Below are 26,542 nucleotides of genomic sequence, written 5' to 3'. Positions count from 1 at the left end.
TGTTTCCTTGCGCTACCTCGCAAACGCGGGAGACAGCGACAAAGTATAATAAAAAATAAAAATAATAATATATATATATATATATATATATATATATATATATATATATATATATATATATATATATATATATGCGCTACCTCGCAAACGCGGGAGACAGCGACAAAGTATAAAAAAAAAAAAGAATATATATATATATATATATATATATATATATATATATATATATATATATATATATATATATATATATATATATATAACCTAGCCCAAGGCAGGTGCCCCTTTTTATTAATCAGCCCCTAGGAAAGAATGAAGAGCTGGGATGACTGTTGACTCAATTTCTGTAACTAGAATTCGAACCTATACGGATTCGATCCCGGGCGGCCCAGTGAATGCGTCATGGTCAGCAGTGTTAACAGAGGTTCATGGCTAAAAGGTCAGATCAAAGGTACTGATTAAAACACTCATCGTGAGGCTATATTTATTTCTATAAAAATAACATGAAATCAAACCTTTGAATACAATCGTAGGCATTATATATATAATGATGTATACAGCCTAGCGTTACTAGATAACATATATATATTTATGATGTTATACAACATGCATTTTGTATATACCTTAAGAAAATACAGTATTTTGAGGGATAAACTACACCTGGTAGCTATAAACCTGGGAAGAAAAAACTTCATTAAAGTAAACATCTTGAAGGGTATTGATACAGCACGACTTTACCTAATGAAAACTGCTATTATGAAACGCTTAAACGTATGACTAGAAGTTGTATGTGTAAAATATGAAGTAGGAAATCAGTACACACACACACACACACACACACACACACACACACACACACACACACACACACACACACACACATACATTGAATTAAGCAAGACAGCTATTAAAAAAGATGTAAAGAAGTACTTTTATAGTGTTAGAGTAATGAATGAATGGAATAAGTTTAAGTGATGAAATTGTAAATGTTAAGAGCATACAGGAGTTTAAAAAGTTGTTAGATGATAAAGGAAGTTTAAGAGATGGAGTGTCGAACTCCGTCCTAGCACAATGCAATTGGTACATACACACACACACACACACACACACACACACACATATACACACACACACACATATATATATATATATATGTATATATATATATATATATATATATATATATATATATATATATATATATATAGAAAGAGATATTTGAATAAGGATATGAATCACATGAAATTTATTCCTTACGCATATTACTAACATTGTACGATATAGAGTCTTCACATCTTTAAATCTATGAAAAGAAAACGGTTTTCGAAACAACAAATACCTGGCGACGTGTACTGCAAACGCCTCCAGATGAGACTGTCTATACTCGTGTCTCTAACTTCACCAGGCAGTACTTGATCATAGAGCAATACACCAGCAAGAGAGTCCTCTTCCTCTGAGGAAGCCCGACTCTGCTGGTGATCCGTGTGACTTACTAACACGAGGGAAAGTTGTGCACATAAAGTTCAAAGCTTCTACTAGACTAGTCTGCAGGAGGAAGGTGAAGATCATGATTAATCCTAGGCTAACTCACAGAATTATCGTTCTTTAGGTTCCTCTTCCAACTGTCATCAGTTATAACACACAAACCTCCGATCATTTTCCTAACCACAACCTGATATCTCCCATGTATAGATAATTGTTGAGATGAATCTACAGTGTAGCAAAATATATGACATTGTAATTTGACAGCATCATTTGCTCATGAATAATAATCAGTTCCACATCTGGGAAATATTGCACATCAATATTTGTAAAACAAATTTTGTACCATTGTACCACAACACAGTGGATTATCCATTAGTTTTCAAAGCGATGTCAATCAGTCCCAACTCTCTTAGTTTCTAAATACACAAATGGAGGTCAAATTTGTGACAATGAATACATAAAGGTATCTGAGTGAATGAAATATCTGAAAGTACAGGAAAAGTACTATCACTATTCTAATGAACCTCAAGGATCCTTTTTAAATGCAAGTACATACGAAAAAAAATATCTAGATACTTTATTGCCTTGATCATCTATTAATGCATTTAGCAGTTACATTCCTTTTTAGTAATCCAATAAAGAGCAAAAAATAAATGATAAAAACTAATCCCTCTCGTGCTCCTTCGCTTGACGTGGCACATCAATTCTGTATAATCTAATAATTTCGTCATGATTTAGGGCAGTGATTCTCATATCACTTTTAGGTCGCGTTTCGCTGACCTATCTTTCCTTTATTTGGTATACCACATTACATTTACTACTCCAGTATAACTGAATATTTTCGAAAGCTGATCAATCTTATGTTCGTGGTATATCCTGACGTAATGTGCTTAAAGCATATTGTTCAATATTTATTTACATAAAATTGCATTTGTATTCCTTTCAAGTTTAGAACTTCTAAATCTACGTACCGTCTATATGGCTCTTGCGAGCTTAAAGTATACGGTTTGAAAACATGAGAATACACATACATACATTCTTTATGATAAGCACAAAGACGTTACACAACTGCGTCAGTCTAGGCTACATGCTGTATTTAATTCTATTTTGTATTCTAACATTCTATGAATACACATTTATAGGACGTCATTTAAGGACATGGAGTAGAGAACTAAAGAATTAGCCTGGCATCTGGTCAAGCGTCGCCTGATCCAGACGGCACATGTGTATGCTAGGCTGGACAGCCAACGGGTTCGCTCCTTCCTTCCGGGTAACGATGAAGACCTCTCTCGGGACATCTGATAACCCAGTATTTCATTAGGCGTTTAGATTTTTCCCCCTTTATTATTTTGTTCACTTTTCATTTGAAGATGTTACCACAAGCAGAGGAGACAATTGATAGCTTTGACTTTATTTCTGTGCTTTAGCAAACGTGTTTCTTGGAGGACATGAGTAGAAATACGTTAAATGCATATTATACTCTACGGGTATGAGTAATGTGTTGACACAAATTTCACGCATCCAAGAACAATTTTATGAATCTTAATGCTAAACAAGTACTTTACCATAACACATTTATGTCTTACGCTATGAAGTAAAAAAAAAAAAAAAAAAAAGCCTTGTCACACTAGGCTACCGAGTGGTTTATGGAGTAATACAAAAAAAAAAAAAATCAAAATACTACGGCGTCGGAGCCCGCCCCAGCGGCTGTTCTGGCCAGCTGCCATGCTAGCGGTGTGGTTAGGTAGGGCAGCCTAGCCCCACTGGTACATCCGAGAGGCTTGCAGCTGACTCCCACACTGGGTCAGAATGCCAGTTATGTGGCAATTCGAGTAAACAGCGAATGTTTAGTGAAAGGACAGGAAATATTCCACCATAACCTGGACCATTGCTATTCTTGACTGGCAAAAATATTTCAGTAAAACTGTGGTTGTATAATCAAGTGAATGCTGTGCGTCGTAGGTAGAGGTAAAAACATCAAACAATCAAATATATTGTTTAAGATTAAGAGAAATATGTCATGAATATACAACAAGATGTAATCAACCAAGCACGTACAGCTGTGTGCTTTGATCTACACCTAATCATCGAACTCCGAGGAACTTGTCGTCAAAGTCGGGGGATCACTTGTTCTTGAACTCGCACTCCTGAAGGTGTTGGCGCATGTCTCGCAGGAGGATGACCTTAGGGCAGCCCTTGGTTGCGTGGTGGCAGGGGACGGGCCGGTACATACAGAAGTGCTCGTGGTCCTGCTTGGGCCGTGGCTGGTGGTACTCCTGGCATCCCTCCGCCGCCCACCTACACGGGAACTTCACCAGTTGGCACACCTGTCGGCACAAGGAACATCTCTTAGCTGCGTCTCACCTGTTACGCCCACACTCCGCCTGATAACTAACATCCCACCTGTTGCCTTCACCCAACCTCTCAGCTGCATTCCACCTCATAGCCACACCATTCCTGTTTGCTGCACCCTCACCTCTTTGCTGCACACAACATACTTAGCTATACCCCATCTCATAGCCTTAAACTCCCTTTTAGCTACAACCTACCTCTACGCTGCACCCCATCCTTTAGCATCTCCATCACCCCCCCTCTGTTCGATTCAACCCACCTGTAAGCCGTACCTTACCTCTTATTAGCAGCAAATCACTTGTTAACTACATCCTACCTGATATTCACATTCCTTATTTTACATATGAACTTCTGTTAACTACACAACAGTACCTTTTCGCTTAAATTATATTTGATATGTACACCGCTCCTGTTAACAACACTACGCCTGTTAGCTACACACTTCTATGCATTCCTTGTTAGCTATACCCATCTGTGCATCCCTTGTTAGCCATACACTGCCTGTTACCCGTACACTATCCCCCAGATGCAACTCATAAATTGGTAGCTACGCCTATCGTTACAGCCCAACCCTGCCTCCTTACCATAAGTCACCTGCTAACCACAGTCCACCACTAGCCACGCCTAAACTGCGCTCCACACCTCACATACAAGCAACGCTTTCAACAACGCGCAGTTTGCCACTTCCCATTTGTTGTCTACAACCCCACCTGTTGGCGGCATGACTCTTCGACCCATATCATCAAAGTGCACCAAAAGTAATGAACATGCAGAAAACATATATTTACTGATGGCATTTAAGAAACATTATAGTGAAACAAGTTCATAGCAATTGCAGTATTAATTCTATCACAGGTGACGTTGGCTGGGGATATTGTTCAGGGCTAATTATAATATCCATTCACCGATGACCATATAGATCTACTCCTATTCATACGAGTATCTAAGTAAACAGGTTGGGGTTGGTGATGATATAAAGGAATGATGTATCACGACAGGTACTAAGGCGCTGTCTGGTGGGGATACTAACGGCTTTCTCAACTCGAGAGGCTTGCCGCCATTGCCAACACATCATGATGGATGTGCTGTACCTGTAAATAATTGAGAGATGATGTCGCCTCTGTCACCCCTACAAGATTTCAACAGTGGTGAAATGAAATACCATAAGGATGTCAAGCGATCTTGCCATGACTAAGGAAAATGATAATAGGGATGAGATTATTGTCTTAACGCACACCAGCTGAATCAAGGACACGTCGGCACAAGCAAAACGTGACTTGAATGACCTTAATAGATCTAGGAAAAGTTAAACTAACACACTGTAGGTAAAATCTATATTAGGGTTATTGATACTAGTTATAAAAGTATATTCCAGGAGGCCGCTGTTTATCCCAGGAAAGATATTTCTCCAGCCAGCAAAGGTGATTATTCGTTTGTTTACGGATGAAGAAAACGGCGCTTGACTCGGTTTTCTATTGTTGTGCTGGACTGGTGCATTGCATGCCGTCAAGTTACACTGAATGTTCTAGGAAAGGCCTGTATTCAATTCACCTGGGAGTGGACGTGACAGCGAATGGAGCCATGGAGGCTGAGTGCCTTGGGTCGAAAAGGGAGACTGAGATTATGGACGAATTAACGAGCGTGTGGAAGGAGAGGTCGGCGTCTATCAAGAACAAATATGGGTATGTTTGAAGAAATAGCAGTCCCGACAAAGTTGAATGTAAACGAAATGAAGAAGCTGGGCGTAATAGGCATGAAATGTTTGAGTATGTTATGTGGGAACTGCGAATAGAATCTGGAAACGAGAGAATGTCAGCCAAAATAACTGAATTCCTATTTCTTCAACGTTATCTCTCTCTCTCTCTCTCTCTCTCTCTCTCTCTCTCTCTCTTACGAAGAACATGCACTTTACTTTTACCACGTACGATATGGGACAGGCTTGTAACGGTTGACTAGGCTTTCGACCCATTACTCTACCTCTTAACATCGAGTCAGGTGGTGGTTTGTTGTGGGGTGGGGACTTATTTATTTCTGGATGGTTTGAATCGCGCGGGTCTACGTCATTGGTTTCCCTTCTCCTCATTGGAGGAAGTTCCCTTCTTTTTCCTGATAGTTGTAAGGCTGTCATTGGTCATTCATGTAAACATTAAACAGCCATCTTGGAAGAACAATGAAAGATTATTGGTCAAAAATGTCCGGGAGGTGTGGCCACACGTCAGTATGACGCGAGTTTTTGTAAGTGGTAGTTATGAGTAAGTCGTTGGTGATACAAATCCTATAGAATATGCAAGTGTTCATGAATTTATTATCATTCTTTTGAAATCCAATATATGTGTGTGATACATAAGTGAATTATTAACTGTAGAGAAAATATGCAGCATGTAGGTGGTCATAAATGACGAAATAAGGTTCAACATGGATTGCGCAACATGGCGGTGTGCACGGTAGGTAAATACACAATTTTCTGTACCCATCTTTCTAGTGTTTATGTAAATCCTCTTGCACAGTTTTTTCTTTATCATTTTGTTTTATGTAGAATTGGCTTTGTAGAAGCATGATAACATTGTGAAAATTTAGATTGAAATGAATATTACATGGACGGTAGGAACAAAAATCATTACGCAACGACCTGAACAAAATTGTGATATTAGATGATGTGTGTAGAAGAAAGTCACACAAACAAAAAATGGGCATATGTTTTTACCTGTATTATAATTTCCACACGTCAAAGAAAAAATAGATGTAGATGTAGAAAACGAATTTTTTGTCATTGCATTGCAATCGTTGGAATTTTGAAGTGGAAACTAGTTATGGCTGCGAATGTCAAGCTACATCCGACAATCGCTAACCCTTTAACACATTTAGGTTGTAAGTATAATTGTACAACCACATACACCCCTGCTGTGTGTGTGGTCTGGGATCTCAAGGATGCAAGTGTCAGACGCCATTGTCGATAAGGAGATGGCTGAGTTACTATCAGTACGCCTCCCATTCTTCAAGCACGAATATGTGATAGGTTGATACTTAAGAACACCTGAGCAGCTTTTGTGGAATTATGATTATCACTACTGGGGCAAATTTTCAGAAGGGCCTATTTATGCGCCTGGAGATGAGTCTCAAAGGGCCTAGTTTCTTGGGGCTAAAATGGCGTTTTACCCTTGAGTACTGGGGGTAGCAGGAAGGGCCCGCTAGAGGAATTACCTCAACTAATTGTATTACAAGAAGCCCGGAAGAACTCACTATTGCTCATCAAAAGTCATTGTGTTCCTAAAACACCAGTTTACCAATAGTTCCCCCCTGACTCTGCACCTACAATACTGGCTCGTGTAGTTCATGCCGGTTTGGAGTAAACATTGTCATAAAAACTTAAGATAATGAACTGTATATGAAAGCATTAACTGTAGAACTAAAGGACAAAAGGTGCCAGAAAAAAAGCAAACATTACTGTATAACTTTGTTATTTATACCCAACGCTTCTCGCGCCTCAGCGTGGTAGGTGTCAGGATCAAACGCAGAAAGGCCTCAACAGCAAACATCCACTTTCTAAGACGTCGACATGTATAATGTGCGACACCGAAGTTGATTTTTACAATTACATTGAAAAGAATTGCATGTTAAGCGCTGAGTAACTTATGAACAGATACTGAGAAACTTCGTGATTTCATTAAGAAACGAGAAAAATAAGTAACAAACATTTTCTTACACCGAATACTTGTATCTCAATGCTGAGTTACCGTTCGCATGAAATGCTTGGAGACCAGGGAACGCTAAACGTGCGCAGTGCAGATTTAAACAATAACACCCAAGCACTTCGGAGTTTTGTTGGAACAGATGAGACTCTCAGGTGTGTAAAGGAACTTTTACACGTGAACGTGTGTGTGTGTGTGTGTGTGTGTGTGTGCGCGCGCGCGCCAAAAATAATTTCTTTTGAAAGGTGTATAGAGAAGCTGAACGTGGCATGAGCAGCTGACAGATACATCCAGAAGCATACTTGCTGAATCGCTAAATCTCTTCGTAAAAGTACATCAGTTTTGCCATTTTGCTTTGAATTTCTGTCACACGTATTGTGTCATAGATGCACAGGTTCCTTCCCTCTGGTGTTAGCCTCTTACGTTCTGGTCGGCTGCTGTCCGCCCGACGCGTCGGTCACCATTATGTATGTGCCTCCCTAACTCTCTTCCTGTTGGAGTTGCTACATCCAACATCACTTGTACGACTACATTTTGTCATGGGCGCCACACTGTAGCACCAGTGTGACCACGCCTGGACTACCAGGCTGTATCGTTTTGTGCTCTCTGTCATCCTGCCAGAAGCACCACGGCAACGCTCTTGAAGGATGGACATTATTAACATCCACAGCAGATATAAACGCCAGATATCATCGACGTATACCCGTCTCACAATACATAACTGGCACGAGAGCTGTCGCTGGTGCAGGCGCTGGTCTGGGGCCACAAATACCGTGAAGAGGTGTCATTTTAGCGACTGCCAGGTCATCTGCACCTACCTCCATCACCTCCCCATCCTTCCGTCATGCCAGTCTGTCTCCTTCTATCCCATCGCCACTCCATCTTGTCTCCCTCCATCCCATCACCACTCCATTTCATCTTCCTCCCATCACCATTCCTTTAGTAACGAATATGTGTATTTTTTCCCCGTCCGTCACTGTCACTCCCTCATGTCATGCTAATTTCATTCATCAGCCTCAAACTATCTTTGTAACACTCACACTCTCCCTCCAGGCTACCCCTCCTCGAAACTACCCTTCCCTCCGTATTTTCCCTCCGCACCTGCCATCCCTTCGTTCTGCCATTCCTTCCACTCTTCCCTTCACCCCACACTGCCCTTCACCCAAACTATTCTTCCCCCACACTACCCTTCACCCACACTGCCCTTCTCCCCACACTACCCTTCCTCCACACAAATTCTTCCTTCAGCGCTATCGCTCCCTACGTACTGTATCTCCCCTCACACTTCCACACTCTTGTATTCAGCAAGTTTACCTTCACCACACACTGTGGACCAGCCGTGATTTCACGCCCCAGGTCACTCCTTCACGACACTACACTTGTACCCGTATACCACTCTCCCTCATTTGTTTTATCTCGGCTCGCTACTGCATCACCCACCCTTGTCACGCTAGTAACCATCCCACATCCATCTTTCCCATCGCGACTCGGCCCTCCCTGCTTCCCCTCCGACCATCCCTCTCACATCCCTCTCTCTTCCATCTCACCACCGTCTCCCTCATCTTGCTCCAGTGCGCATCAACATATCTACAGAGTAATAAATATTGTCCCTTGGGACGGCTGGATATTTAAAGCTACAGCAGCCCCCCCCCCCCTCTCCCAAGAGGGAGTTTTCGCACCCCTACCCCGTCCGCCAACTGGCAGAGCCATCACCCAGCACACCCACACACTCACACGTATGGGAGCGCAGACACCCACCAGCCCACGCATCCGCACGCCCGCAAGTCCAAACACCCACTCGCCCACACACGCATGCAAGCCGATACATCCGCACGCCAACACATCCAGAGATCTAGATGCCCACAGTTCCAGAAATGCCATCGTACATATACACATGTATTTGAACATTCATACGACCACTTGATCGTAAAGACAGAAACAGGACCGCATGCCCAAACAAACAACTAAATGTTCACACACACACACACACACACACACACACACACACACTTCTTTAATTGTGATGACCAAACGTGAGAAGCATATTCTAGCTATGGTCTCATGTAAGCTGTAAACAGTTTACTGAATATTTCTTTTTTTCCAAATAGTTGAATTCGATTCTCACATTTGCCAGCAGACAGTTTGCCTCCTTTTGCAAGTGTGGGGGAACTCTGGCGACAGGTTGGGGACGATGTCCACTCCAAAGTCCCTCTCTCACATACAGCTTATCTCCTGCAAGATAATATCCGTATCAAGGTATTCTCTAGCTGTGCCGTGAGACCCATTCTCATTTACTTTGCAGATAAAACTGGGTTGAATTTCATCAACCAAATGTAACGACCAACTTTGGAGTGTGTTCTGTATATGTTCCCTCTCAATTTACTGAAGTCCACATGACTCTTTACTTCCCTCAAGACCTTAGGAAGTCACTGAACCTCTGTTATCAGTTCGTTAGTTTCTACTTTGCAGGGAGTGATATGCGTCCTTTCCGATTATCTTTTCCTCTGTTTTGCAGACAACAGTCGTCGAGAGACCGGCCAGCTCATCATCGCTCTTTACCCAGCGTTATACTGAACAATATTTCAGGCGCTTCGTCAAGTTTATCCGCATTTTTTTTTTCACCACACATGGAAAACCTTAATCAAAATTATGGGTTTTGTGTGGTTGAGGGCCTTACGTTTTGTCTGGGTCAGGGCCTTGAATTTTGTTTGGGTCAGGGCCTTAAGTTTTGCCTGGGTCAGGGCCTTTAGTTTTGTCTGTTGTCTGGGGTCAGAGCCTTGAGTTTTTCTGGGTCAGAGCCTTGAGTTTTGTCTGGGTCGGGGCCTTAAGGTTTGTCTGGGTCAGAGCCTTTAGTTTTGTCTGGGGTCAGGGCCTTGAGTTTTTCTGGGTCAGAGCCTTTTTAGTATCATCTGATATTTTTTTTCTTGTAGTTTCAGTGTTCACCTAACTCTCCTGCCCATTCTGTCTCGCTGATGGTTGAGCTATGGTTAAAAGTACATTGGAGCTTATCGTTCAACTCCTTCTATTGCTTTACATCGTCCTTTACATCTCTTGCCTGAAAATTTACTCTCGATGAATTATAGAAAAGTTTAAGATCAACTCATGTTTTGTCCAAAAATGATGTATGTGTACCTGGCAAGTTGTGTGAAAGTGTAGTGATTGAGAGGGTGAGGGTCTGCACAGAGCATCAGACTGAAGGGAGGAACAGTGTGGTTTCAGAAGTGGTAGTGGATGTGTGGATCAAATGTTTGCATTGAAGAATTTGTGTGGGAAATACTTGGAGAAACAGATGGATTTGTATGTGGCATTTTTGGATCCGGAGAAAGCATATGATAGAGTGGAAGTTCTTAAGATAATTGTGCGGGAGGAAAGCTACAAGAACCAGTGAGAAGTTTTTATCAAGGGTGTAAGACATGTGTACGAATAGGAATAGAGGAGAGTGATTGGTTCCCAGTAAAGGTCGGTCTGCGGCAGGGGTGTATGATGTCACCATGGCTGCTTAATTTGTAAATGGATGGGGTGCTTAGGGAGGTAAATGCGAGTCTTGGAGAGAGGGTCGAGCATGCAGTCAGTCTCTAGGAGATGAGAGGGGGGCCTGGGAAGTAAGTCAGTTGTCGTTTGCTGATGATGTAGCAGTAACGGCAGGTTCAAGTGAGAAACTGCAGAAGTTTGTTGCTGAGATTGAAAGAGTGTGAAAGGAGGAAATTGAGTAAATGTGAATAAATTCATGGTTATAAGATTTAGCAGGATTGAGGAACAGGTTTGCTGGAATGAGAGTTTGAATGGAGATACATTGAAGGAAGTGAAGGTTTTAGATACCTGAGAGTGGGTGTGTCTGCGAATGACCAATGGAGGCAGAAGTTTGAGTGAGGGAGTGAAGGTTCTGAAGCATGAGCCATAAATGAGGATGTATGGAGGAGGGTGGATGTGTTGGAAATGAAGTGTTTAAGGACAGTATGTGCTGCGAAATGATTTGATCAAATAAGTAATAGAAGGGTAAGAGAGAAGCGTGGTAATGAAAAAGAAAATGTAGTTGAGAGAACTAAGGGGATGTGCTGAAATCGATTAGACTTATGGAGAAAATGTGTGCCGAAGAGTTAACTGAGAGGATATATGAGTCAGAAGTTGAGCTAACAAGAACAGGGAGGCTAAACTGGGGACAGGAAGGATGGAGTGAAATAGATTTTGTGCGATTGAGGCCTAAACTTGCAGGGGGGTGAAAAGCGTGCACGAGATTGAATGAATTGGACCGCTATGTTATGCAGAGGTCGATACGCTATCAGTGGACTGAATTAGGGCATTTGAAGCGTCCGGGATAAACCAGGGAAAGGTCTTGTGGGGCCTGGTTGTGGAAAGGGAGCTGTGGTTTCGGTGCAGTACACATGACAGCTAGAAAGTGGATGTGAACGAATGTTGCCATCGTCTATTCTTGGCGCGACCTCGCTGACGCAGGAAACTTCGGGCAAGGTTGAAATGATATATATATATATATATATATATATATATATATATATATATATATATATATATATATATATATATATATGACACTTAGATTCCATGTTTATTTAACGACTTGTGTGTTATAGTGTTTGTGCCCTTATAAGTATTGATGTGCACGTATGTATTTATGTTTGTGATTACTGTTCGTGTGATGTGATGCGATGGTGTGATGTTTTGGAGGTAGTGGGATGTGGAGGAGAGGGTATGGAGGAGGTGTGTTGTGATGAAGTGGAGTCACTGGGAGGGAGTTTTACACTTGTCCTTTTTCATATACCATGTCTTTACTCCTGTGTGTATATGCGCGCGCGAGCACACACACACACACACACACACACACGCACACACACACACACACACACACACACTATCCTTGGCCAGTTATCCATTATCGACTATCCCCGAGGGGAAGACGATCTATTCGGGAAGGGTGTAGGCCGACAGCCAATCTCAGGATTCGAACCCATGCTGGTCTGATACCGGACTGTCCCATACTGACTTATGGTCAGTAACGCTAACCGCTACACCACGGATGCCCGTGGAACAATTTTACCAGTGAGTGCTCGAGAGTTGAAACCAGGTCACCGAGAGCGGCAGGTTGACTGCGAACTTCTGAGCTACTTTGTCTGTGTGTGTGTGTGTGTGTGTGTGTGTGTGTGTGTGTGTTTCGGTACTTGAGCATAAACATTTACATGATGCAATTTTGCATGGCAGGCAACAGCACCGACCTTGGCAACCAACTCCAGTACCAGATAATTATATCATAGTCAGCCAGGGCGGCGTCCCGCCCACATCTGTGTCACGTATTGCTCACCCTGCATGACCTCCTCACGTCCTACACTTGCCAAGAATACTCTCTCATGCAGTAACTTATGTCTGCTTCATGACGTTACCCATGGTGCTGCCCACCTCCTGTGCTACGTACATTACCCGAAGTGTATCCCTCGCTCCACGACACAGTTTGCAGGACATGTGTTTTGCATACATGTGGTGTTTTGTCCTTGACATAATTGGAGCTTCTCCAAGTGTGCGCAGTGTAGAATGTACGTGTGTGCGCAGTGTAGAATATATGTTTGTGCGCAGTGTAGAATGTATGTGGTTTCGATATTCGATTATATATTTTCATGGGAGCTTTCCTGTGTATATTATAAGCCTACACGTTAATGTTGACCCTTTTACCTGTCTACATCTTTGATGATTGTTTCTCATTTACCTATTTCTTTTTTTTTTTTTTAAGAAATGTTAGAATGTCATGTGTATCATGACTAGGCCCATCTGGATGTTATTTTCATAACATACATTAACAATAATTTATGCAGGGTTCTTTCTCTTCAGAAATCTTGTACATTGAATAATTGTGTACGATTCGTCTGAATTATTATTTTAACTTAATATCTCGTGCATGACCACAGTTCCGCAAGTAAGACGAATTGTCGTATCACCCCAGTCAGTATCGCTGCTGAAACTCTTTCAAATGATTTAATTCCATTAAATCTATCAATGCCAGAGTGTTATGGTTTACTTGATTGAGTGATGCCAACGCCTGAGTATTAAAGCTTTACTTGATTACGTTAATGATAATTCCTGGAAAGCAAAATTTGATCCACTATCGTACAATACACAGCTCCCGTCAATGCTGGTACACCTTCGTATAGTAACACGGTTATATTTGGCTCTGCCTGGCAATAGGAATCATAAATCATTTATTTCCGTGAGCAGAATCCATCAATCTAAAGGGACATGAAATTTACGAGCGGTTTTTTTTTTTTCATGTCGACTGGCTAAATGGGAGTGACAGTCATACTGCTAATAAGAGCGATTGAAAATCATCCACGTATTTTTTTGTTTTTTTTTTCACCTAAAGTAGCGAGAGTAGTGAGGACCAGCTGGCATCATCTTGAAGTCTTGTGCTATCGAGAACGTTCGTGATTGCTTGGCTCTGTCTTTGTCTTCAGTAAGCCAAGAACCCACGAAGTCGAAATACTGTGGTAATGAGGACTCTTTTTCTGCCCCGAACAAAATGATGTTGATAGACGAGGCAAAGGGTCCGCAGGTTTGCTCCAACATTATAGATATTATTAGGTAAGGATGTTGGTGGTTGCTGTACGTTCATAAGAAAATCGTACTGGGTTAAAATGCGTGGATGATTCGGGGTCTAATGCGTCAGATGTGTCTACCAACTTGAAGGACAGTTGTAAAGAAATGGTGTACTGCACTCGACGACCAAAAATGCATTTTGATCTGTTCTTGAACTGTGGTGAGACATAGTTCGAACCCCGAGTTACGTCGTCTTACAAGGAGAGAGAGAGAGAGAGAGAGAGAGAGAATTTGGCGTTATATTTTTCATAGTTTGTCTCTCCTCTCCGTTTTCTTTGGTAACGTAACTATGGAGGTTGATCGGGCCATCCCCTGCATGGCGTGCGCTAACGTCTGTCTCGTTCTACATTCATAGTACATCTTATTGCTGCTTTCATAAAAAGATAAATAATAGATTATCTTAAGCTGCCTTTTTGCAGGCGTAGCCGCGTTACAGTGTAATGAATTTCATGCCGGGATCTTAAAGGACTCAATATAGTCTGTGACAGATACACAGACGCACAAACCTTGAGGTGGAAACACGGACGTGCAGAACTTTACACAGACACACAGGCATAGAGACTTTTAGGTAGAAACACAGACGTAGCGATGTGTATAGAGACAGATCCGACAGACCAGTACTCCCACCACTACCAGTGATCATTACCATTCCCTCACTTCACTACCATGAAAAGAACAGCCATTACCACCATGATCATTACCACCCGTCTTTGCCATCACTCTCTCGAAACTCACCTCACTCCCACAGTAAGACCTAGCTCATCATCAGTACTGACTGCAGCTGATTAAAGCTAATTACCACTATTCTAAGAAGGGCCAATGAAATCTCAGTACACTAATTTCTCTTCATGGTACGTGCACCTGATAAAAGCTAATTACCACTATTCTGAGAAGCGCTACTCAGAGGTAATTGGCGCTGTTTTAAGTACAGCTAATGAAGTGTGATAACCATTGTTATAAATGCAGACAGTTAAAGCTAATTATCGCTGTTCATAGTATAGTGAATTAAAGCCAATTACCAATGTTCTAAGTACTACTGTTAAAAGCTGCTTGCCATTAGACCACCGTTGTGCTAATTCCTTTTACACTTACTACCATCTTGTTCATTGCCATGTCTCATTAACGCTACTATCACCAACTCTACAATCACTACTACATTACTCCTTACCACCACAATCACCACTACATTACTCCCTACCACCAAAATCAGTTACCATTGTTACAGTCACTACGTCCGCTGCTGGCACAAGTCGCTCACACAACACTCCAATGGCCTTCCACTCTCCATCACTGTGCTCACTATCCTATCATCACACGATCTCCTCAGCACCAACACCTCTCATTCATTCACCTTTTGTATCACCACAGTTGTTTGGAAGGGTGAGTATCGCATCTAGTCCTCTTGTATGATCCAGCTTCCTCTCCGCCTCACTTGAAACACACGAACTTGAGCAACATTACTCCTGCTGGGAGAATTCACCAGGTCTCATATCTAGCAAAGGCCCTCTTACCTTAAGGTCATACGGTTGTACTTAAGTGTCGTACCGTCATGCTGGGGTGTCGTGCCGTCATGCTGGGGTGTCGTACCGTCATGCTGGGAAGTCGTAACGTCATGCTGGGGTGTCGTAGCGTCATTTATCGGGACCGAACCGTCATGAAGAAGTTTTCACGGTGATTGCCACCACATACGACAGATAGTTTATGCCTCATACGAATGAGGTCATAATGAAACGTCTCGTCACAGAGTGAGGTCGTACCTACCTGGCGTTCCTCACTCACCGTCAGACACGAGACTATCCCTCATTAAGGTCGCTCCTCTGCTTTACTGGGATGGTTACACTGGCGGAGGTCGTTGGTTGGTGTGGTGAATAGGTCCTTGACGTGGCTGGTTGCAGTGGCTACAGTCGTTGTCGTGTGTTGTTGGTGTGGTGAAATTCATAACTGGCTTGAAGTTGTTTGGATGTGTGCTGTCGATCGTTAACACGGGTGGTTCTTCCGCCTCGTTCGGTTACAATTGTGACAGTGGTTTTTACCGTCACGATTGTTCATATGGTGGTTTTCTACGGTCACATATGTTGCTGGAGTTGTTTTCTACGAGCAAGATTTTTCCTATGAGTTTTTTACGGCCACCATAGTTTCCATGGTTGGTTTCTACTGTATATGTTATTATCAGTGGTTTCTACGGTCATGAGTGTTGTCGTGTTTTATACGGCTACGGTCGTTTCTATAGCAGGTTTCTACGTACACAGCTGCTACTGTGTTAGGTATCTATGGTCATAATTGTTGATGCCATGTTTGTTTTCTAAGGTCACAGTTTTTGGAAGAAGAAGGTCACGATGGTTGCTCCAGGTTCGGACCTTTAAGTAATGGTGTTCGTCGTCCCAGTTGCTTCTGTGGTTGACAGTTGCTGTGTTTGGTAACGTGGCCACTCTGGCCTGCTGGTATAGCTACCAAAGCCACTACGTTATCCTTGACAAATCATGGTTGATGGCCCTTCTATTATCCACATACTCCTCTCTCCTAGCCTAGTGCTGGATTGCGTTATGGTACAGACGTTGCTCGGTCAGAACATACCCTTAGAATCATGTAAGTCGTCAGTTGATTAAATCCAGAATATAAAGTCAACGCTTTACGTTACAAAATCATATTTATTTTTTTTTTTTACATCAAATATATTTTTTTCTCTCAGTTTCATGGTAGTATACATGTTATGAAAAAGTGACTGGTCACATCTCCGTAAATCATTACAGTCGATGTCTCACCTCTGCCTCAATCATCTACAACTGTGTGAGGGCCTGCATGTGGTACGTGTCGTTACTGGTGGGATTTTGGAGACGTCCCTCAATCCTCCACCCTGGCTATGTTTAGAAACCACCACAACGATACTCAACAATGTGACCATCAGGCCCGTATGTGTCCCGCCTCCCGTGTCTACGCAGCACAATGCTACCATCAGGCCCGTCTTGTGCCCCGCTTCCCTTATAAACGCAGCACAATGCTATAGCCAACGCTGGGCGGGGACAGGCGGGTGTGTGCCTCGGGGGCAGGGGTTTTACAAGAAGTGGGGACACTGGCAGGAGCACTCTCAGGGGATGTGGGGACGCAAGGTGGCCAGGCAGGAGGACTCTCAGGGGATGTGGGGACGCAAGGTGGCCAGGCAGGAGGGCCCTCAGGGGATGTAGCCAGGCTGAAACTTTTCACTACAGAAAAAAGCACATTGTTGTAGCTCTTAAAGCGGTCTCGAATTCACTGGCAGCGGTGAACTCCAAGATGTGGTGCTTCTTCATGCAGGTGTATTTACAGGTCTGAGCAAGCAAATTATACAAGCAGTAGGACATCCAGACGCAACGCTCCCTACAACAGAAACTACCTATAAGGTATCTAGATATAATGAACGGTAATGTATGGTTATTAGTCAATAATATTGGTAAGACAGAGTTACTTGGCTGACTGGTACTGATGGCACATCGGTCTTGGTCATATCATTCGCCATACCAACGACCAAGGTCTGTTGTGCTCGTTGAAGGATATTCAATGTCAAGATTTTAACACTATCTCGCTACTGCTGCTCCGATAACAGTGTTACATCCTCACTGGTCATTATGACAGCCAGACAAACACGAGCCTTTATACCAGACTCGCTCACCCTCCTGGACCTTACTGATGTTGTTACCGGAGGTGCTTTATTGTGTGGCTGTGGCGGTGGTGAAACACTGGCCAGACGATGATCCGAAACTTATATAACATCCTTTAAAGATATGAGGATGGTAACGCCTGGAGATGATGTGTGTGGAACATTGTTGTGTGTGTGTCGATGGTATTGTAATTCAGGCACTTCACCTTGTAATGGATGAGGTCCCTTTTGTCTTCAGAATAAACATTAGAATTCTGAATTCATTGAAGATTTTTTTTTTTTTCTACGTATTTCGGATTTTCGTCTTCAGTTGCTGCACCATCTCGAGAGATTCCATCTCACGTGTGTTCACGACTGGTGGAGGCGGCCGCGCTGTATGACAGCCAGTGTCTAGGTCCAGAACTTTCACCGAGTAATAAAGTCGTAAGATCAGGGTACCACCTATTGTCAGTGTGACAGTTTTATTACAGTACGCCATCATGTTATACCATAAGGTGTCATGGCCGCCGGGATAAGCGTCGCCGTGAATCACAGTCGACGTCCTTAGTAGAAGACAATGACAAGAGACTGACACTTGTATGACACACACCGGAGGGGCTTCACAAATGATGGCATACGTATGGCCGGGCGGGCGAGATCCGCGGACGTCCTCCACGTGAAGGTAACTGTCACCCACGGTTCCTGGTCCTGGTCAGCCAGCTGCTAGTGAGGTTTTACTGTTGGTGAAAGCATTACTTCGCCTGGTGATCAGGGTGTGATCTTGAGGCATTGGTTTTCAATGTGTTATGAGAGCAGAGCTTTGAGTTGTATTACTGGAGAGCTGGTCTACTATTATTGCGGGAATGGTTTAGATTAAAAGGTCTACAGTAAGCCTCAGGAAAAGAGCTCTCCATTGTCACTGAAAGAGTGGTCTGGAAGGCAGTACTGGGAAAACAAGGTCTCCTTGTCTCTAACTGAGTGTCCTAGATAGTGACACTGGAGCAGTGATTGAGAATACTTCACTGGAAAAAAAATTGGTCCTGTATGCGTATCGCTGGTGTCGGGTGAATCATCGTGACAGAGGCTTAGACAGTTTACAGCAGACGTTATCTGCTCCACGGAAGTAGAATAGGACTGGAAAGTGCGTTAATGGTACAGGATAACGGCGCGCTGCTCAGAGCCCAGGTTTTGAGTGCCGTGCTGAGGCAGTCTACAGTTTGCGACAGTGTTATTGATGAATGGCGTAACTCTGGTCCTGAGTTTCAGGATGAGTTACTGTAGGAAGAGCCACTCGATCACAGGTCAGGACAGTAGTGCTAGGGTCGCGTTACTGAACCAGGGGATAAGTAAGTGGGACCTGAACAGAGGTTTAGAGTAGGTTAATGAAGAAATGGTTTACAGTGCGATGTATTGACACAGTTCAGGAGTTTGTTTTCAGAGGTCCAAATTATATTCTTGTTGCAGTGGTTTGTCTCCCACTGCCTTATCGGTGACCAGATGTATGCCACTGTAGAAATGATCGAGTGGAACAACAGAAAAGTTTATCTGGTCATGTTGCTGGATCATTGGTCGAGAGTGAGTTACAGAGGCAAGCGGTCATGAGTGTTCCCAAGACTCGTAACGTCTCACTCAAGGGATGTAAGAGTTTCTCTAGAAATTTTCTGTAGCCTCGTGTGGTAAACGAAAGTTGTAATCTTTTGATATTTGAACTGTCAGTTGTTAAGGACAGTTTAATGTTAACTTGCATCTGTTATAACATCAGAGGTGTTCATGAAGTTGTTCTGTAATAAAACCACATGTGAGCTGGATGTAGTATTTTCTAGTATCTGTACTTAGAGGTAGTATATAGCAGCGTCTGTGTACAGATGTAATTCATACCAGTGTCTGTACACATTTGTAATATATACCACCGTATATACTACAGGTGTGGTATATGCCAGCGTCTGTATGTGGGTATAATGTACCACAGTATTTATACACAGGTCTAGTATACACCACTTCTATACAAAGGTGAAGTATATTGTACCATCTATATACAGGTGTAGTATAAACCATCGTCCTTATACAGTTATAGTATATACCACCATCTGTACACAGTTGTTGTATATACCACCGTCTATACATAGTTATAGTACATAACACCGTCTGTCACATACATAATCGTGCGGTTAATATATCAGCGAGTAAACTGTGCCTCGCTTCGTCTTGTCACACATTAGAATACTTTTTTTTTGACAAATAGATGAGGCCCAGGAGTTTCAGCCGCTTCGTATTACCACACATATCTCTCATAGCCTTTCATTACTTACTCGATCACACCACCTCACACCACATACTGTCCTCAAACGCTTCATCTCCAACACCTCCACCCTTCTTAGCACATCCTAATATCTAACCCATGACTGACATTCATGCAGCGTTTTGGAGACTACTATATCTTCAAAAACATCTATTTTGTCCTTCCCTTATGATTATCTCGGTTTCCACACTTTGCTCAGTGTTCGAGAACCTTTACCCTCTCACCCACCCTATGACTTACTTCCGCTTCTGTGGTTCTATTCGTTGCCACGTCTCGTCTTAGTTATCAAAAACATTTTACTTCTTCAAGATTTTCTCCAATCAGACTAACGCCTGAGCAAACCTGTCCATCTGTTTTACTAAACGTAATAAGCAAGTTATTATTCATATTCAGTTGCAATATTTTTTCTTTTCACACACTTTCCCAAACTCAGTCACCAGTTTCTGCAGTTTCTCATTCAAATTTGCCACTAGTGATGTGTCATCATCAAACAGTAGCAGACTTACTTCTTAGGTCCCTTCACCCCGTACATACTGCATACTAACCCCGTCTCCAAGACCCTAACATATATATATATATATATATATATATATATATATATATATATATATATATATATATATATATATATATATAGATAGATAGATAGATAGATAGATAGATAGATAGATATAGATATGCTGATAACCACTAAGCAAATGGCACACAAGTTCCCAAGTGCACTTTCGTGTAATCACATCGCCAGGGGAGATACAAGAATGAGACAGAAGACGCAGAACAGTCAGTTGATATGCAAGGAAGAGACGTAGCTAAGACGCCATAGGTGAACAAGTGTTACCGGAGAAATGTAAGTATGAATGTAAATGTAAGTGTGACATCGTCTTTGAAAATCTATGGGGAGGCGGACAAGTTACTGTGCGGACTCTGCACACTAATTTTCCTGCAAGGGTTACTGAAACCGCATCTAGTGAGTCCCTTCGAGCAAATGACCAGCTTTATATTGTTATTTCACCGAAAATGAATTATCTCTATTTGGATATAAGGTAAACCATATCGTTGTGAACGAGAGCCCAGATCTGACAGACGGGGTCGTTTAAGTATATGTAAGTTATGTCTCATCATGACATCTCCGTTCGATTAATCATTCCATCACATCTGTATTACAGTAAGAAACCCTCGACTACACCCGTGTCTGCTCTACACTCGTCTGGCATACGCTCAGGTCCTTTAAGCACTCTCTATAAACATGTACGTCCGTCACACAGTAAGAGCTTGCACGTGTATCTTTGTATCACGCTCCCGTTCGTGTTGGTAAACTAATCCCCGGAAGAAAAGAGAATATTTCCAGTCGTTTACAGAACAAACCTTTCGAAAATAAGAAAAAGTTTAAGAATCAATTAAATGAAAGTAATTTAGCTTTGACAAAAATGATTCAACTGTCGCCAGGTCGTTCGGCGAAACACGGTTTCTCCACGAACAACTAAAGCCAGCTTAATGCGCCGCTCACAACCTGCTGTACAACCAATTAAGGATTCCAAAGCCGTGGTTTCACTTTTAGTACATTTCTTCACGAGAAATTGCTATTAAGATCCAGTATCTCTACGTTACTGTGGAAGATAATCGAAGCTAATGTTAGAGCCATGTGAAATTATGATGTATGAAGTCTTATTTACAGTTTTTCTGTGGAGGGTTACATTTCGCGTCGTGACCTGCTTGTCCAGAGGTGCCTAGATTCGTATGTTTGATTCAAATATACAAGTGCTTCATTTACATCTGTTACACGTGAGGACTGAAAGTGCTTTTAATATGCCACGACTCAAGTGCGTCATACGTTAAAGCTCGATCAATACACTTACCCATAAGCCAGGTCTGCCCTACATTGCTGAGCCACAAACCCAAATGAAACCCTTCATAATTCAAGGTATCTAGAGCAAATATAGGCTCATCCTGTTAGAGTCACAATCTATCCAGAGCATCTGTATAGACCAAGTCCCTCATAGACCTAGCTTATTGGAAGCAGATCAAGCCTGTAGTAGTCTGTGCCCATGTAGATCAAACACACACCAAGCTTACTTAGATCGGGTTTTCCTCGACCATTCATACTCCAAGCTTACTTAGACCAGACATACACCAAGCCCGCAGTACATTAAGCTTACCTGGGTCAAACATACACCAAGCCTGCAGTACATCAAGCTTACCTGGGTCAAACATACACCAAGCCTGCAGTACATCAGGCTTGCGTAGACCAAACGTACACTAAGCTTGCAGTACATCAAGCTTATCCAGGCCAGACACACCATGGCTCCTATACACCAAGCTTCCCTCGATCAATCATACACTAACCCGTTAAAGTCCACGTTTGTCTGGACCAAACATATACCAAACCTGTTTTAAGCAAACATACACCAGGTCCACCCCAGTCTAAGCCTTTCTAGACTAAATAGACACCACTTGTCACACCAAGCTAATTTGTACCAGATTTACGCCATTCCTCTGCCAGTCCAGTTGTATATTCTCCAAGCACAACTGATCCTGTCACACCAGGTTAATATGTACAAAATGTACACCAAGAGTTTCCATTAAATATTCCTGATATTCATTGTACGCCAAGAAAAACATAACACCAGATATCCCGTACATCAAAGTCATCGTTCATCACACCTTTTACAGACTTAATATTCTCCCACACTAAAGCTGTCAAACAATGAGAACTCATACCTCAGGCCTAATATAGACCGAGTCTCTTATAGATGAACTCCTTGAGACAGCCAGTATGGGTCTGAAGCACGACGGTGCAACTCAACGGTGTGACGACCTGATCTTTAACCCGACCCGTAAAGGTCAGGCCGTCACACCCACGGGTCGTAGCGTCGTGCTTATGGCGCACCCAGGTTGGCTACATCCATCGAGCAGATTCGCTAGAACATAGATCATCTCTCTATCCCTCCCTCCTGTCTCCCTCCCCATACATCTCCTCTCCGTAGGTTGACATTCAAGAGGAACCTTCCATGATGGTGACAGGCGGAGGAAATTTTGACCTATGGTATTTCAAGGGGTTAATTGTCCCGTAAAGTGCAGGCAGGGATTTCTTCTCTGCCTACGTTTAGTTTAGGATGCGGAAGAATACGTCGATCCAGCTGTTTGCCCTTATACCGTCAAGTGCCGTGTAAAACGCGCTGAACACCGTCCACTTCCCTACAGTATAACCTTTACGTAATGCCAACACCCGTTATGACCTCTAAAGTTTGTTGGCAGTTCACCTTGACTGACCGATTCTCGCTAACGTTCAGTGTGACCAGATGATATGGTCTATGTACTGTGTTATAACTCCGGTATGTCAGTCTTCATCATGATCCTAGCATATCACAGCCCTAAGAGGGACTAGGTTTAACTTTTGAATATCGTTTTTCTACAACCTGCTGTTGTTTGTCCTTCTAAACTCAGTATATATTACTCATGACATGTTAGTAAGAGGCTACAGCCATGGACCTACCTGTTCCATCATCATGTTGGTGTTCTCGGCGAAGCGCTGTTTGCAGGTGGGACACACTTGCTTGAGGGAGTAGCGACAGGTGCTACACACGAGGTGGCCCTTCCGGCACTGGTAGAGGGGTGGGTACATGAACAGCTGGCAGCCAGGGCAGCAGAACAGTTTGAGGAGGTCCTCATACTCCACTAGATTCCGTGAGTCTTCGTGCATCGCTGTGCCGTTAGCGGCGAAAAACTGTGGAGTGTTGGCTCCTTGACCGCTCATCCTCGGGCGTGAGGACAACCGACGCGAGAACGAAGTACTGATCTTCCGTAGACGAGATGATTTCGATTCTGAATTATTATTTGGGTATAAGTCTGGGATGTCTAGCCAGAAATCTTCAGGCGTGGTGGGGTTCGTGTTACGGGCTGGCGTGCTGAATAGTCTACGGAAGCTACGGGTGATGGCAGAGCCGCGGACTATTGCCGGTGCTGCTTTCTCTTCCAAGAGAGGGACGGACCGCTGGGAGGACGGGGATGAAAGCTGCGACACACTACCGCATCGGCTGTTACCCTCTGAGAGACTGCCGTTGGCAGAGAGAGACGGGGACAACACTTCTGGCCCGCTGAAGGAAACGCTGCGGAGCATGTTGGTTGCCAAGGGCACATCAATCTCGTCCCCCAGCGATGCGTTGTGCCTCTTGCTACTATCTGTTACTTTCTCCTCCTCCATGACGATCTGAATGGAACGCTCGACGCGAACCGGACTGCATTCGTTGCTGCTCACGTCCTGGTCCGAGGACTCTGTCTTCGCTACGTGCTTTGGGGAAAGGATAGTGGCGTCCCTGACGGCGGATTGGTAGGACGGGTTGCGAGACACACGGACGGTCCGGCAGTTGACGGATGGCTGGTTGTCGTTCTCCTGGCCTTCACGGTTGGCGAAGGAGCGGCGTGGCGGCCTCACGTTTACACTTTCAATTGCATGAACATGTCGGGGCGAACGGCGCGTTGGAGGTTCCTCGGTATCATCTTTGTCAGCGTAGGAGAGCGTGCGGCCCATCTGGAGAGAGGCGATCTTCTGCCTTGTAAGGGCGGCGGTAATGTCTACGTTCAGACATGCCTCCACCACTGGAACGTTTATAGTCTCAATAGCTTCCTTCATGTCTATATTCTCTACGTCCATGTCCTCCAGACATTCTTTGACGCAGAACAACCCTGTTTCCTGCACTTGCCTGCGTGCCTTACTCTCCGCGTGGCTCTTTTCCAAGGAAGTGGTCTTTCTCGCAACAATCTCCGTAGTCAACATTTCAGTGTTGTTGATTTCTGAATGCTCACTCCCGTTCACATATTTCCTCTGGTATTGGACCTGGTGGTACTGTTTATTGCAGTCTTGGTAGAGACTCTCGCTGGAGAGATTGCCGTTGAGTTCTCCCCAGGCCTGCTGGATGTCCTCGCACGACTGGAACGATGTCAGGTCTGTGGACGAGTCCTCCACCGAGGCGTGGAGCCCGACGATCGGTCCAGGCATGGTGCTGCTGTCTGGGTGGTGCTGGTGGCGGTGTCAAACACTGGCTCCTTATACTTGGCGCGTTTATATTCGCATCACACTAAACCTGTCTCAGACTGTCTGATGTTCCTGGTAATCACGAGTTACACTCTCAAGACTAAGTCTGAGTTCACTTATAAGTCACTCTGGTAAATCCTTTAAGACCTCACTAGTTTCTTAGAACATCTCAAGAACTGGTACTCACTCGTAAGGCCTTAAGGGCTTTTGCTAACATTCAACAGTCATTGCAGTTTCCAACCAGTTTCCGTTTTCTGTGACCGTGATGGAGATTTTTCTAGGATAGTGTGTGTCACTGTGTGTGTGTGTGTGTGTGTGTGTGTGTGTTCGTGTGTTGTGCCAGTGTTGGTAAACCCTCAAGCGACCGCCGATCCAGGTCTATTTTGGCTTCATTAAAATTTTCCCGAGACAGAGTGAGCACCTGCGCGGGTGGGCATTGCCTGTGATCACCTCCCACTGCCTGGCACCCAGCTGGCACCCACACGTAGCGCTACCCCACACAGGTCCTTCCCTCCTACTGACACGCGGCTGGGCTTGCCCCGTGGGGCTAGCTGGCTCAGGAGGGGGGGTGTTTTCCCTTAGAGGGGCGGGTCAGTCTGGGGCTCGTGTGAACACCACATACACACACACACACTGTTGTCCTTCCAGATAGTGGGTCACGGTTCTTGTCACGGACCTGTGTAGCAGAATTGGTCACCAGGTCTGCAGGACACTCCAGGTCACGGGGAAGGGTGATGGTCACACACGCTGATGGCGGGTCGAACTCCCGTCGGTCACTGAGTAGCGCGCGCCACTCACCACCATTATTTATAGTCTCGGTCGTCACCGTGCCACCCTCTTACCCAGCCACCACCCACCGCCCCGCGCGGGTCACAGACGAGGCGGGCCCGGACTCGATGGTGGCGGAGGGGTGCTGGCGATGGTGGTGGAGGGGGATGCTGGTGGTGGTGAGGGTGGTGGAGAATGGGGATGATGGTTGTGGATTGCGGTGCTTGTGAAGTTACCAGGGTGGTAACAGTGGTTGTAATGTTGGTTGTGGTGATGATGGTGGTAGCAAAGGTGGTAAGTGGTAATGGTGGCAGAATGGTAATAGTGGTTTCAATGATGGCAATGGTGTTAAATGATGGTGGTGAGTTGATGGTGGTAATGGTGGCAGAGAGAGATACATTGGTGGTGAGTGGTAGTATTGCTAGGGTTGGTGATGGTGCTATGGTATTTTTGGGGATGGTGAGCTGAGCACTGCTGGGGATGGTGATTATGATAGTGATGGTGATGGTGGCGGCACTGGCCGTACTGGTCATGTTTATGATGGTGGTAGGGTTGGCGATCGTGCTAGTGCCAGCAGCGGTGGTAAATACGATGGTGGTAGCGATCAACAGTCAAAGTGATAGGGAGTGATCAGATCTTTGGTAATGGTAATGGTGGTGGTAATTGTAGTCAGTGGAGTAGTTAGTAGTTATACTTTGTGTGTAGTA

General features: G+C 43.8%; 2 protein-coding genes across 2 annotated transcripts in view; one reads left to right on the top strand and one right to left on the bottom strand.

Moving 5' to 3' along the window:
* Window positions 1–472: 472 nt before the first annotated feature.
* Window positions 473–26,542, bottom strand: LOC139766727 (uncharacterized). The gene is made up of 2 exons (XM_071695651.1): window positions 23,529–26,542; window positions 473–3,812 (listed from the first exon to the last, which is right to left on the bottom strand). The coding sequence occupies exons 1-2, from the start codon at window positions 25,029–25,031 to the stop codon at window positions 3,609–3,611; spliced, it is 1,707 nt and encodes a 568-aa protein (XP_071551752.1). The 5' UTR covers window positions 25,032–26,542; the 3' UTR covers window positions 473–3,608.
* Window positions 6,252–26,542, top strand: part of Dus1 (Dihydrouridine synthase 1) — a 581,018-nt gene continuing 560,727 nt past the window's right edge. Inside the window, exon 1 of the mRNA XM_071695632.1 lies at window positions 6,252–6,281. Coding sequence (XP_071551733.1) covers window positions 6,267–6,281 — 15 coding nt within the window. The 5' untranslated portion in view covers window positions 6,252–6,266. The remainder of the gene's footprint in view (window positions 6,282–26,542) is intronic.

The sequence above is a fragment of the Panulirus ornatus genome, chromosome 4 (assembly GCF_036320965.1).
Source record: "Panulirus ornatus isolate Po-2019 chromosome 4, ASM3632096v1, whole genome shotgun sequence".
Classification (NCBI taxonomy): domain Eukaryota; kingdom Metazoa; phylum Arthropoda; class Malacostraca; order Decapoda; family Palinuridae; genus Panulirus; species Panulirus ornatus.
Note: the sequence above shows the minus strand (reverse complement) of the source record. Positions and strands in the feature narration are given on the sequence as shown.